This window comes from Citrus sinensis, chromosome 8 (assembly GCF_022201045.2).
Source record: "Citrus sinensis cultivar Valencia sweet orange chromosome 8, DVS_A1.0, whole genome shotgun sequence".
Classification (NCBI taxonomy): domain Eukaryota; kingdom Viridiplantae; phylum Streptophyta; class Magnoliopsida; order Sapindales; family Rutaceae; genus Citrus; species Citrus sinensis.
The window spans coordinates 5,323,227-5,338,125 of NC_068563.1; the positions used below are offsets into that span (position 1 = coordinate 5,323,227).

Consider the following 14,899-nt stretch of genomic DNA (forward strand, 5'->3'; position numbering starts at 1 on the left):
ATAGAAAAGGTAGCAGAACGCCACGCGTCAATGAACAGAATAACTTCAGTATAATCTAAGGTACCCGACATAATTCGAGGTACCCCGCATAGATCGAGGTACTCGGCATAACTCGAGAGTAACTCGAGGTACCCCGTATAACTTGAGGTACCCAACAAATTCGATTAAGGAGAATCCTCTGAAAAAGTCTGCCATGAGAAATGTCTCCATCTCTTAAAGGATAATATTCAATTTTATCAAAATTAAATATCAAAACGTCGTACTAAAAAGTGATGACAGCCGCCTGCCACCTCTACCAAAAGTGAAAGACATTGTCTCAAGGACTGTAGTCCTCAGTCGACTAACCCGACAGCCCCTGTAGAGGTATCCTAGACCACTCTCCAGCGTGCGCCACGTTCCCAAAGGATAAGATACGCCACGAACGCCTTCTTGATTCCCAAGCATGCACATAACGGCCCAAAAATCATAATAAGGTAAAAAGACGTGAAAGGCGTGGAAAGGGATAGCCAATAGCCATAAAAGATACGCCACGTGGCAGCTGAGGTACTTCATATATATAAAGGTGTCTAAGTTTTATTCTTTTAAGTCATTCATTCACTCATGAACACTCACACTCCACAAAATAAGCTTTCTTCAACCTTAAACATTGATTTACAGAGGACTAACAAGCTCTCTTTACTATAAAAAAACTTGAGTTGCTAACTTAATCGTCGGAGTATGAACGTTGGGGTATCTCGGCTTCACTTCTAACCTCTATCTAACTGTTTTGCAGGTGTGAAGCTCGTTTTGAAGGCCGTTTTTCTTGGTTCAAACCTTTTACCATTGTTACGACTTCCTCATCCCTTCTCACCTCCTCTGAATTCAAAGATACCACACACAACAAATTTGTGAGGTACCCCGTTTCTCCTAAAAATACAAATTCATTGTTTTAGATAGGTTTTCCTCATTTCCTTTGAACTCAAAATCTGTCTAAAACAGTGTGTATTATAGATCTGTTACTCTACTCTTTCTGTTTTCTTTTCTATTTTTGCCAAGAAAGAAACATTGTTAAAACTGAATGGTTGGTGGCTCTTGTCTGGTTGTAATGTTGTGTATGGTTTCTAGAAAATAATGAAGTGCCAAATATGGAAGAGAAAATCCTAGTGGCTGCTTTACCATTCTTATATAGTATCAAAAAGTCGTCTGATTGTCACTGTCAACAATCACTCTCGGCGACTCATAATTCATTTAAGTATTATAAAAAAAGTGATGATATAATCACAAACTCTTGTACAAATTGACATGACATTAATTTATTGGTTGAATGAAAATATAAAATAATAAAAATAAATCATGTGGGGTAAGTGATATGTAATTCAATTAATCTTTTCATGCCACATTAATTTATACAAAATAAATTTATACAAGAATTTGTGACTATATCATTACTCTTATAAAAATAATTAATTTTGTATTTGCACCAAACATTTAGTTTTAAATGACAATTTAGTTGATCCACCGTTGCCTTATTCAAAAGCAAAATCTATGGGTAGCTAAGGAGACACGTAAGAGCTTTAGGAGACAGGTTTGACGAGTAAATTACCGGTAAATTGGGATACAGATAACGACTAGCACAATGGATGCAATTTATTGGTGAAATAGAGAACTACCCACCATAAGAAGGTAACGATTGCCGACCAGTTATTATAATTCATAACTAATCAACAGTCACAACCCCTCTCGCTTTCTGCCCCTCACACTTCTCTGCTAATCAAATCAACTCAAACGGACCATTGAGAAAGAAAGAAATGGATTTTGCTTGTGAGAATGAAAGAAATCCATAACTAATGTATAGTGGCATGTGAGAAATGATTTTCAGCTCTTGTGTAGAGTCAAAGGAAGAAAATATTAATAGAAAGAATAATGTCATTGAGTTGGTGAAGTGGAAGAAAATTAAAAAAAAAAACGTGGGATTTAGTCAAATTTAGCGTCCAAATCAGCAGAAAAAGATTTAGAAACTCACTTCAAGTTAAGCCCAACTGTTAGAAGCTTTATTTAACCTTAGTTGCCTCAACAACCACCGCTTTTTTTTTTTTTTTTAAATCTCACATTGTAATTTTTTAATGTATGGTATCCCAATACTAAATAGGGTCTAACTCTATTCTTGGTCTCTTGCAAATGTAGAATGAGATAGAGTTTATGGCGCACAATGAAGTCAGCAAAATGACTTGAGATCTGAAAATGTAATGAAGAAAATATGAATCGATGGATTTTGGTTATTAAAAAAAAAAAAAAATTACTGGTTCTTTAAGACCTGTGCGTAAGTTTTGTTAGAGAAGAAGGGCATTTTGGTCCAAATCACACTAGATAGGATTAACCGGTTACCCCTACTAGTTTATTAAAGTCCTCTAAAGGACAGCCGTCGGATTCGATAGCTTGATATCTAACGGTCAGTTCATGAAAGGACAACAGCCTGGGGTACCATACCACAAAGGCAATGTCGCCGGACAGATGAATATAATATGTAAACAAATTTAAATGGTATATTGCCACAAGGAACATATATCACATCTTAAAACCGAATTAAAAAAAAAATTGTTAAACTGAATTCGAATTCGTGTATTTAATCAAAAAGTCAGAATTAGAACCGCCAGAGAATCGAACTGCGAAACCTGAAAAGAATGAATCTGGCGATATTTGTGAACCAGAAACAAGCCAGCGTTATGCTTACGTCATTTCATTCTATCCTGTCACCCATAGACAAAATGAATCTAGACGCATTATGGCTTTTATCCTTAAACCTCAAGGGCATTTTCGTCCTCTCAGTCAAGCGTGAAACTGCATGTACGAACTGCTTCGCTTTCACGCACCCTATAAAGGCACCACCGTCGGACACAAAATATCCATCCATTTGATCATTTCAAAACAAAACAGAAAAAAAAAGGAAAGAATCCCCGAAATTGAACTGAATAATTCTCGGTAATGGCGTCGAAAAGCAAGATTCTATTCATCGGCGGTACAGGGTACATCGGCAAATTCATCGTCGAAGCGAGCGCGAAAGCCGGCCACCCGACGTTCGTGCTCGTGAGAGAATCCACACTCTCCGATCCTTCCAAATCTCAGCTCCTCGATCACTTCAAAAAACTCGGCGTCAATCTCGTCATCGTACGCTTTCATTTTTCTTTTTTTTTTCAATTGTTTATTCCGATCATTTTTACACGTCGCAGTGTAGCATCTACTTTATATTATTATTTTCTTTATTTATTTTTTTTATTGCTGTTATTATTATGCAGGGAGATGTGTTGAATCACGAGAGCTTGGTGAAGGCGATAAAACAAGTGGACGTGGTGATATCAACGGTCGGTCACACTTTATTAGGTGATCAGGTCAAGATTATTGCGGCCATTAAAGAAGCTGGTAACATTAAGGTATAACATAATTAATATTGTTAATAAAATTAAATTAATTAATTATAAACCAATGGCATTGGCTTGGACGCAATTAATTAATTGATGTTGTATGTTATTATTATTATCCAGAGATTCTTCCCTTCAGAATTTGGGAATGATGTTGATCGAGTCCATGCCGTTGAGCCAGCAAAATCAGCATTTGCCACAAAGGCAAAAATCCGCCGAGCCGTTGAGGCTGAAGGGATTCCGTATACTTATGTAGCGTCGAATTTCTTTGCTGCTTACTTCCTTCCCAATTTGTCGCAGCCCGGGGCCACTGCCCCACCTAGGGATAAAGTTGTCATCTTAGGCGATGGAAATCCAAAAGGTAACATAAATTAATTAAGCTCATTGCTCGTAACATGATTGTTGAAACAAGCATGATTAAGGCTCTATTTGTTATTGAGTGTTAAAATTATGGCCAAAAACTGTTGTAGGATAGAAGATATAGCAAATTAATTTAGGGTCTGTTTGGTACGGTAGTTCGGAGAGTTTAAAAACAATTAAAAAGTGCTTGGTAAATAATTGTAAAGACTTAGTTTTTAAACCAAGATGATTTTATCTAATAGTTGTTTGATTAAAACTTATAATTCTTGACTAATTTTGTCAAAAATACTGTCTTTTTTTTTTTTTTTTTGAACACCTCAATACTAAATAAATCCAAGTAATTGTAAGATAGAGTTTTAAGTAATTACTAAACACTTTAACTGCTTAACTGCCACATCACTAGTGTAACACAACAGTTTAATGAATCTAAGCTAACTGGTTTCGTCATTTGATTTTCAGCTGTTTATAACAAGGAAGATGATATTGGAACCTATACTATCAAAGCGGTTGATGATCCCAGAACCTTGAACAAAATCCTTTACATTAAACCCCCTGGTAATATTTACTCATTCAATGATCTTGTGTCCTTGTGGGAGAGAAAGATTGGCAAAACCCTCCAAAGGGTGTACGTTCCGGAGGAGCAAGTCCTAAAGAATATTCAAGGTTAGCTAGAATTCTTACTTTTTAAATTTTATCAAAGAGAGCAATAAATTTTGTGCCTTATTAATACCGCCTTCTCCAAAACGCTGCAGAAGCTGCACCTCCAGTCAATGTGATATTATCAATTCAGCACTCTGCTTTCGTGAAGGGAGATCAAACCAACTTCCAGATTGAACCATCGTTTGGAGTTGAAGCCTCGCAGCTCTATCCTGATGTCAAGTACACTACAGTTGATGAGTATCTCAGTCAGTTTGTGTAAACCCTTCTCTGTTGAGCTGCAGCTTGCAGGATCTTGGGAAATAAATAAATAATTGGCTTTTTGCCATCTTTGGTTTCTATATGTAAGCATTATGGTTGTTGGCCTTACTTTCGTTTGTTTCTCAATGTGTAGTTTGTAATTAACACCATATTGTGTCGACTATGTCGGTACACAGTGATCAAATAAAGTAGCCCCATGTGATTAATCTAAAAATAATTATAAAGTCACAAGCACCTGGAAGTTAAACAACAATGATATGCTTACAACAATGTGTACAACATCTAAAACAACAAGGATCTTTTTGTAAAATATGTTAAATTTTATTAATTCCTTTGACTGCCCAAAGATTTTTATATTCATCTTAGGGACCTATAGTCTTAATAAATCATCTCCTCTTCCATTTCTCCTACATCTATCCTTAAACTCTTTAAAAGTTAAGTATTATTTTATAAACTTTTAAATGATTATCAAACTCATAGATCTATAAATTCTAGATGAGATCCTATATTTATGATTATTTGCCTCCTTTGTAACATGAACCAATTTTTTTCTTTTAACATTTCTATATATATACACACACACACATATCTATTTTCCCAAGTAAGGATCATGTCATCAAGGCTTTCACAGAGACATTGTAATCTAAATTCAGCTTCCTAATGAACATATTCATATTATCATTATTATTATTATTCATTATTTATGGTCGATTTTGAGTTATATTATTAGTTCTACACCTATCTTGTATTATTTCAAGGTTGATTCCATTAATGCTATCCTAGTTTCCTCTTCAAAGGAATCAAATACTTCTTGGTCATTATTGATGTTAAGCCTTTTAATTTCTTTGTACAAGTGCTTGCTTGCATTCAATCTAATTTTAACAATAGAAATTGTATAAACAACTTGATATTCTTAACTGAAATCTAAATTATCAATTGAATATAAAAACTTGTTAACAGATCTTTCCATTTTTTTTTTAATTTGAGTTAATCTTATCACTTCCTTTCTTATGAAATCTCAAAAAACAAATAAGACCCAACATACTTCTGTTTGTTGCTAAAATAAAATAAGAAAGTTCAAAATTACTAACTAATGTTCTATCTGTCGGAATTCTGAGATAGATTCAATAATTGCCTTCAACCATAGAGAGGTCCATAGTCAGTACCGCCATAACTTCACACATCATGCAAGATCACCTCAACAACTATTCCACACGGCCTAACGCTACACATAGCAGACTAGCCTTGTAAGATATGTCTAAGTGAATTTCTTGCAGTTATCTCTAGAAAAGTGCTTAGTAACAAGAAATCTTCCTCATCTAGCACAAGTATTGGTATGTAAGGTTCTTAGTTAATTTCTAAGAATATATAAGATATCAGGAAGATGATAATTTCGCTCAAAAGAGTTTTATTTATTTCATAATTCGAATTGTTTACAAAAGAAAGTCACAGAGAATACATATATGAGTGAAGGTTTAGACATGTGATGTCCTCCCCTTCTTACGTATTTTGATTTATAAGCTTGAAAAGATAATATTATCTCTTTTTAAATGACACTTGTTAAATTTTTCTAGTGGATTCCCTTGTGATAAGGTGACCCTCATCTTCTTCTATCATTGAAGACATTTGTTGTCATCTTTTTCCTATTGACTAGCAGCCTTCACATAGTTCTGATAGGCTTTATCTTTTTGGAATCTTTTCTTATCCTGTCACATGCCAATTATCAGTTCTTCATGTAGTGACATGTCTTCCCTGTTAGATTCATCATTTGATTCTTCATAGGAATAGCCATATGATGAATGATGCTTTAGTACTTTGCATACCTCGTGGTGTGTTAGCAAGCTAGATTCCATGAGATTTTCATACATTGCCTTTTTCTTTTTTAGTATTGTCTGTCTGGCCATGATATTTTCTTTTCTACTCAAAGAAAAGATTATATGGTCCTTTGTGGCTTCATGGAGCCATATTTTTTCCTTGTTCATGCTCTCGAGAAATTCATAGAGGACTTTTATTCAAATGGCCCCTTTTACTAGTGAGAGCTTTAGGCTCGAATAGTTCAGGATAATAATCATTGTAAACCTAACCCACATCAACAGTTGGACTAACGTTTTTTTTTACTGCTAATCCCAACTTAAATCTATGTGTTGCACTGGATACCATTTGTTATTACAGTATTTAGGGCAAGCAGTGAGAATCTTGATAAAAACCATCTCTCTTGTTTTAGATATTCTTTTGAGATCATCGACAGCCTCTGTAATTTTTTCGGGGAGCTTTTTTAATTTCCTAAATAAACAAGGTTAAAAAAACTATATTCAAACATGTCTTTTATTAATTTTGGATCAGCTTTTGGACCAAAATTAATCATTGGGTATAATCTTAAATGATCTGGTATTATAGCTTGGCTAAGACAAATCTCATAGTTTATTTTATCAATTCTTTTACAATCATAAGCGTAATTGCTTCCTAGTGAAATTTTAACCATTGGAATGGATTGTCCACTTTTTTCGATTGCTGTTATTATTATGCAGGGAGATGTGTTGAATCACGGGAGCTTGGTGAAGGCGATAAAACAAGTGGACGTGGTGATATCAACAGTCGGCCACACTTTATTAGCTGATCAGGTCAAGATTATTGCTGCCATTAAAGAAGCCGGTAACGTTAAGGTATAACATAATTAATATTGTTGTTAAAATTAAATTAATTAACTTATTATAAACCAATGGCATGGACGCAAGTAATTAACTGATGTTGTGTGTTATTATTATTATTATCCAGCGATTCTTCCCTTCAGAATTTGGCAATGATGTTGATAGAGTCAATGCCGTTGAGCCAGCAAAATCAGCATTTGTCACAAAGGCGAAAATCCGCCGAGCCGTTGAGGCTGAAGGCATTCCGTATACTTATGTAGCGTCGAATTTCTTTGCTGGTTACTTTCTTCCCAATTTGTCGCAGCCCGGAGCCACTGCCCCACCTAGGGATAAAGTTGTCATCTTAGGCGATGGAAATCCTAAAGGAAAAATAAATTTAGCTCATTGCTCATAACAAGATTGTTGAAACAAGCATGATTAAGGCCCTGTTTGTTATTGCAGTTTTAATATTATGGCCAAAAACTGTTGTAGTATAGAAGATATAGTAAATTAATTTAGGGTCTGTTTGGTATGGTAGTTTGGAAAGCTTAAAAGTAATTAAAAAGTGTTTGGTAAATAATTGCATTAAACTAAGATGATTTTATCTAATAGTTGTTTGATTAAAACTTATAATCCTTGACTAATTTTTTCAAAAATACTGTCTTTTTTTTTTTTTTTGAGCACCTCAATACTAAATAAATCCAAGTAACTATAAGATAAAGTAATTACTAAACACTTTAACTGCTTAACTGCTACATCACAACTGTAACACAATAGTTTAATGAATCTAAGCTAACTGGTTTCGTCATTTGATTTTCAGCTGTTTATAACAAGGAAGATGATATTGGAACCTATACTATCAAAGCGGTTGATGATCCCAGAACCTTGAACAAAATCCTTTATATTAAACCCCCTGGTAATATTTACTCATTCAATGATCTTGTGTCCTTGTGGGAGAGAAAGATTGGCAAAACCCTCCAAAGGGTGTACGTTCCGGAGAAGCAAGTCCTAAAGAATATTCAAGGTTAGCTAGAATTCTTACTTTTTAAATTTTATCAAAGAGAGCAATAAATTTTGTGCCTTATTAGTACTGCCTTCTCCGAAACGTTGCAGAAGCTGCACCTCCAGTCAATGTGATATTATCAATTCAGCACTCTGCTTTCGTGAAGGGAGATCAAACCAACTTCCAGATTGAACCATCGTTTGGAGTTGAAGCCTCGCAGCTTTATCCTGATGTCAAGTACACTACAGTTGATGAGTATCTCAGTCAGTTTGTGTAACCCTTCTCTGTTGAGCTGCAGCTTGCAGGATCTTGGGAAATAAATAATTGGCTTGTTGCCATCTTTGGTTTCTATATGTAAGCATTATGGTTGTTGGCCTTACTTTCGTTTGGTTCTCAATGGAATTTGTAACACCATATTATGTCCGCTATGTCAGTACACAGTGATTAAATAAAGCAGCTCCATGTGCTTAATCTAAAAATAATTATAAAGTCACGAGCACCTAAAAGTTAAACAACAATGATATGCTTACAACAATGTGTACAACATCTAATACAACAAGGATCATTTTGCAAAATATGTTAAATTTTATTAATTTCTTTTACTGCCCAAAGATTTTTATATTCATCTTAGGGACCTATAATCTTAATGAATCATCTCTTCTTCCATTTCTCCTACATCTATCCTTAAAGCCTTTTAAAGTTTTAACTATTATTTTATAAACTTTTAAATGATTATCAAACTTATATAGATCTATAAATTCTAGATGAGATCCTATATTTATGATCATTTACCTCTTTTGTAACATGGACCAAATTTTTTCTTTTAACATTTCTATACACACACACACACACACACACACACACACACACACACACACACACACGCATCTATTTTTCCAACTAAGGATCATGTCATCAAGGCTTTCACAGAGAGGCTGTAATCTAAATTTTGGCTTCTTGAATGAACATATTCTTATTATCATTATTATTATTCATTAGTTATGGTCGGTTTTGAGTTCTATTATTAGTTTTGCACCTATCTTGTATTATTTCAAGACTAGATAAAATTGATTCCATTAATGCTATCCTATTTTCCTCTTCAAAGGAATCAAATACTTCTTGGTCGTTATTGATGTTAATTCTTTTCATTTCTTTGTACAAGCGCTTGCTTGCATTCAATTTGATTTTAACAATAGAAATTGTATAAACAACTTGATATTCTTAACTGAAATATAAATTATCAATTGAATCTAAAAACTTGTTAACAAATGTTTCCATTTTTTTGAATTTGAGTTAATCTTATCACTTTTTATCTTATAAAATCTCAAAAAACAAACAAAACCCAATATACTTCTGTTTGTTACTAAAATAAAAAAAGGTTCAAAATTACTAACTAGTGTACTATCTCTCGGAATTCTAAGATAGATTCACTAATTGCCTCCAATCATAGAGAGGTCCATAGTCAGCATTGCCATAACTCCACACATCATGTAAGATCAACTTAGCAACTATTCTACACGGCCTAACGCAACACATAGCAGTTTGGTCTTGTAAGATATGTCTAAGTGAATTTCTTGTAGTTGTCTCTGGAAAAGTACTTAGTAACAAGAAATCTTCCTCGTCTAGCACAAGTATTGGCCTATAAGCTTCTTAGTTAATTTCTAAGAAAATATAAGATATCAGAAAGATGATAATTTCACTTAAAAGAGTTTTATTTATTTTATAACTAGAATTGTTTGCAAAGGAAAGTCACAGAGAATACAGATGTGGGTGAAGGTTTAGACATATGATGTCCCCCCTTCTTACATGTTTTGATTTATAAGCTTGCAGAGATAATATTATCTCTTTTTACATGACACTTGTTAAATTTTTCTAGTGGATTGTGGATTCCTTTGTGATAAGGTGACCCCTATCTTCTTCTATCATTAAAGACATTTGTTGTCATCTTTTTCTTATTGACTAGCAGCCTTCACATGGTTATGATAAGCTTTATCTTTTTGGAATCTTTTCTTATCCTGTCACATGCCAATTATCAGTTCTTCATCTAACGGCATGTCTTCCCCATTAGATTCCCCTTTTGATCCTTCGTAGCAATAGCCATATGATGACTGATGATTTAGCACCACATACCTCGTGGTGTGTTAGCAAGCTAGATTCCATGAGATTTTCATAGATTGCCTTTTTCTGTTTTAGTATTGCCTATTGTTGGATATAAATTCAATTGTTATTGGTGTCAATGTGCAAGTGTACACAACAAGTAGTAAAGTGATGAGTACTCAAGATCGTCTCTACATGGATTGATGTTATTAGACTTGCTACAGCAAATTTAACAGTGCATATTTTTTTCTAAATTAAAATAAATAATTGATGAAACTAATGTACTAATTAAAATAAAAACACAATAAATAAAATGCAACAAAGTAGATTATCACGTCAAACTCAAGGATAAAACCAATGGGAATATAGAGTAGTTTAGTGGTCTTGTCTATTTTCTAATGTTTGGCTCGGTTGCTGCAGCATCTACTATAGCACTGGGCAGAATCATTATGATCAGTTGTTATGCCAACATAAGATATAGCATTACACGCTTAGGTTCTAATTACCCTATAAGATTGATTAACACTAAAAAGTATACGTGTAATAAGGATAAAATTATTAGTTTTTCACTTAAAGTGTTGATTAATGCGCTCATAACTTATAAATTATATGAATGCTCCCCAAATAAATTTTTGTGTTAAATTAATTCGTAATATGTTAATTTTTATCTTATAAATATTTTTTAGGAATAAATTGGAATTGAAAGCGAGAACAAAGAATGACTACTGGAGCAATTTTGAAGCATTATTGAGAAGATGTAAATAAATAAAAAAATAAAAAATAAAAAAAGAAAATGAATAAAAAAATAAAAAAAAGAACAAAAACCAAGCAATTTAGTTTCTCGTGATGGCCACTTGACCATTACACATTTCAATGTACATATATATATATAATAATAATAAAATAAATAAAGATAATGAATTCCTTGCCTATAAAAGGCAAGGAAATGTAGAGAGTTGGGCATTGAGAAGTTAGAGAGCTGAGCAGAGAGAGCTTAAGCCGAAAGAGAATAGAGAGCAGCTGAGGAATTATGTCTTTTTCTTCTTTTTCTTCTTTTGTTGTAATCAGCTTTCTTATAACGTATTTCAAAAGTTTATCAAATAAATAGAGTATTGTGTTTTCTTTCAATGTGAATGACTAATTTTATTAAGCTGAGGTGAAAGGTGAAACTCAATGTTTCAAACTATTAAATTTATTATTTTCTCAAATGAGTTTTAAAGTTTATTTTGTTCTTTTCTAGCTATTTTTATGTCATGTTAATTTATAAATTTCTTTAGAATTTGTATGGTATTTTGACACAATGTCAACACATTAATATAGTGTGGCACATTAGGTACTTTATTCCATATTTATCCACACACATAGAATTAAATGATATAATAATTAACTGGTAAAAGTGAGGCAAAATATAAATGAGAGAGTATTAAAATTATAGTTTGAATACTGAGAGTGGATCCCGTAACCTTAGTATATTTTTAAATTATTTTTAAATAATTTATTTTCCCACAATTAATTTTCTTTGTTTAACAAATTGACAACTAGATTTTAAAATTCTCTGTGGTTCGACCCCGGACTCACCGGGTTATATTATAACTAGACACTCTTATACTTGGGAGTAATACACTTTTAAGTCGTGTCAAAGGTGAATCCCTATGTCTATTTCATCACTAATTTTAGATTAAGCATGACCCTTTTGGGATTAAATAAAACTCAATCCAGAAAACCCAATCTAAGACTAAGTATTGCTCTGATATGCTCCACTAAGATAGGCCATTGTGTGGCTCTTTTTTAGCTAGTATCTTTAAATGGGTAATCAACCGAAATAATGAATAAAAATAAATATTATCAATATAAAATGCTACAGCAAACATGCGGCAACTCATATATTCAGTCAATAAACCATCAAAATTGTTTATCACTCAACCACAAATAAATCTAGTTCATGGTTTGAAAAAGAAAAATAAAGAACAAAGTTTCAACCATCAAACACATCCCCATGAATAAAAGTAAACAAGAAAACAAGAGAAGAATAAGAAGGACTGAGTTCCCACTTAATTTCTGCAAATTCTCCCCTTGTGCAGCCCTTAATCTCTCTCTTAAATTCTGTTTTTCTTTTGTTTTTTTGTGGTTTTTCTCCTTGGGTGACAACTCTTTCTTTTCCTTATGATGTGTGCTCCTTTTATAGTTGAAAATTAGGGTAACGGAAGCCTAGGTCGCGCATAAGTCATATTAGGAAACTGCAAATTGCAATATTCTGTAAAATTTTCTCTGTCATCGTTCCATAATTGCTACAGCAACGAATGCTATGCTGCAGCAATGATTGCTACAATAATGACTACAACAACTGTAATGTTCTAGATTTGTTTCAATTCTTCTGTAGCCAAGTTCTTTTCCATCTTTTACAAGACTATTACAGTAGCATTCCTTCCTTGAAATTTGAGCTTCCGGTCACCTACAATTATGCATATGATTTAAGCACACAATTTATTCTAAATCAAACAAAATTTATGAAGAATAAACTAAGATGAATGATTATGCAAAATATAACTAAAATGCAATAAAAAAACATGTTCTTTACTCTCAAAGTAATCTTGATTTAAGTTTAAAAGTGCTATGATAACTCTCATTTCATAGAGTTATTATCTATCTGGCTAAGATACTTTCTTTTCTACTAAAAAAAAAAAAGATTATATGGTCCTTTGTGGCTTCATGGAGCCATATTTTTTCCTTACTTATCCTCTCGAGAAATTCATCGAGGACTTTCATTCAAATGACCTCTTTGCTCGTGAGAGCTTTAGGCTCGAATAGTTTGGGATAATAATCATTGTAGACCTGACCTACATCAACAGTTGGACTAACTTTTTTACTACTAATCCCAACTTATATCTATGTGTTGTACTGGATACCATTTGTTATTACAGTGTTCAGGGAAAGCAATGAGAATCTTGATAAAAATCATATCTCTTGTTTTAGATATTCTTTTGAGATCACTGACAGCCTTTGTAATTTTTTCGGGGAGCTTTTTTAATTCCCTATATAAACAAGGTTAAAAAAACTATATTCAAACATTTCTTTTATTAATTTTGCATCAGCTTCTAGACCAAAGTTAATCCTTAGGTAATATCCTAAATGATTCGGTATTATAGCTTGGCTAGGACAAATCTCATAGGCTATTTTACCAATTCTTTTACAATCATAAGTGTAATTGCTTCCTAGTGGAATTTTAACCATTAGAATGGATTGTCCACTTTTATCATATTGAGGCCTTAAGCTCACTGAAGAGGTTTAAGATTCTTTTTTCTTTTGAGTTATATGAAGAACTCTAGGTAGTCTGTCCCTCAGTTTGATCCTTGAAATGGATCTTTTTTAGCTTATTGCTAATATATAGTTATGAAGTCTAGACTTCTGGATGATTTTGCAAACTTTTGTCAGGGCAAAGTCGGCTCAATTCTTCATGGGCAGCATCAATCATGACAAGCCCATCATAAATCATACTATTGCCTTTGAGAAGCAATTATTGTCCTTTAGAGCACATCATTATGCCCTTAATTATTTCGGAAAGACTCCTCCCCATGTATTCTCGGCTAAGAAAATCTGCAATACAATTGTTAGGTCCTTTAATATATTCAATTCAAAAATCATATTTAGTAAAGAACTACCGCCATCTAATTAATCTTTTATATTAAAGGAGATTAGACAATTTATTAAATATAAATCCTTTGACTCAACTGTTATTAGATCTTACCTTGAATTTCTTTGGTAGTAAAAAGAAAGTAAATTTAGTTATTCCATTTTTAAATATAAATGTTCCGCTGACATATCTGCAAATCTTTTCTTGATCTATTTTAAAAACTGCACCCCAATGATTATCTGAAGCATTAGTTTCAAGAATTAAATTATCACTAATGGTAGGAAATCCTAATCTTGGTAGATTTTTACATTTTTCTTTTAATCTTTTTCCCACTTTGGTATAAAGATCTTCCCATGATTTTATTCTTTTTTTAATAATCCTTGTGAAAGTTGTTTTTCTTTAGCTAAGTTTTATATGAAACCTTCAGCATAATTAAGGCATCCTGAAAATCTTTGAATTTGTTCTTTAGATTCTAATTTATCTAGGAATAAATATATATTTTCAAAAATATGAGGTTGCATCTCAATTCCTATTTCATCTATTATTAATCCTGGAAATTATATTCTAGGTTTCATTATTTCGACTTTCTTTTTAGAAAGTAATATTCCATGTTTCTTGCATTTTTCTGTAAAAGAAACGAGATGATTAATATGATCTATCTCATTATCTAAATATATTAGAATATCATCCATATAAACAATGCAGAATTCATGAAATTCTTTGAAGATTTTATCCGTCCTTCTTTGAAATATTTGTGGTGCATTTTTTAATCTAAAAGGCATCACAATCCATTTATATTGTCCTTAAGGTGTACTAAAGGTAGTAAGTGGTAATACTCTCTTCTTCAAGTTTGATTTGCCAAAATCCA

At 32.8% G+C, this 14,899-nt stretch overlaps 1 protein-coding gene across 4 annotated transcripts; it reads left to right on the plus strand.

The window, feature by feature from the left end:
- Positions 1–2,838: 2,838 nt before the first annotated feature.
- LOC102623022 (phenylcoumaran benzylic ether reductase Pyrc5) lies at positions 2,839–8,756 on the plus strand. Of its 4 annotated transcripts, none has more exons than XM_052432410.1 (5): positions 2,839–3,144; positions 3,273–3,407; positions 3,519–3,756; positions 8,121–8,324; positions 8,414–8,756. In XM_052432410.1, the coding sequence occupies exons 1-5, from the start codon at positions 2,962–2,964 to the stop codon at positions 8,578–8,580; spliced, it is 927 nt and encodes a 308-aa protein (XP_052288370.1). In that variant the 5' UTR covers positions 2,839–2,961; the 3' UTR covers positions 8,581–8,756. The 4 variants fall into 4 exon arrangements, with proteins under 4 accessions (XP_052288370.1, XP_052288371.1, XP_052288369.1 ...); XM_052432409.1 differs by lacking the exon at positions 8,121–8,324 and adding an exon at positions 4,215–4,418 and having other exon boundaries at positions 2,864–3,144; XM_052432408.1 differs by lacking the exons at positions 8,121–8,324; positions 8,414–8,756 and adding exons at positions 4,215–4,418; positions 4,508–4,926 and having other exon boundaries at positions 2,866–3,144.
- The last annotated feature ends 6,143 nt before the right edge of the window (positions 8,757–14,899 follow it).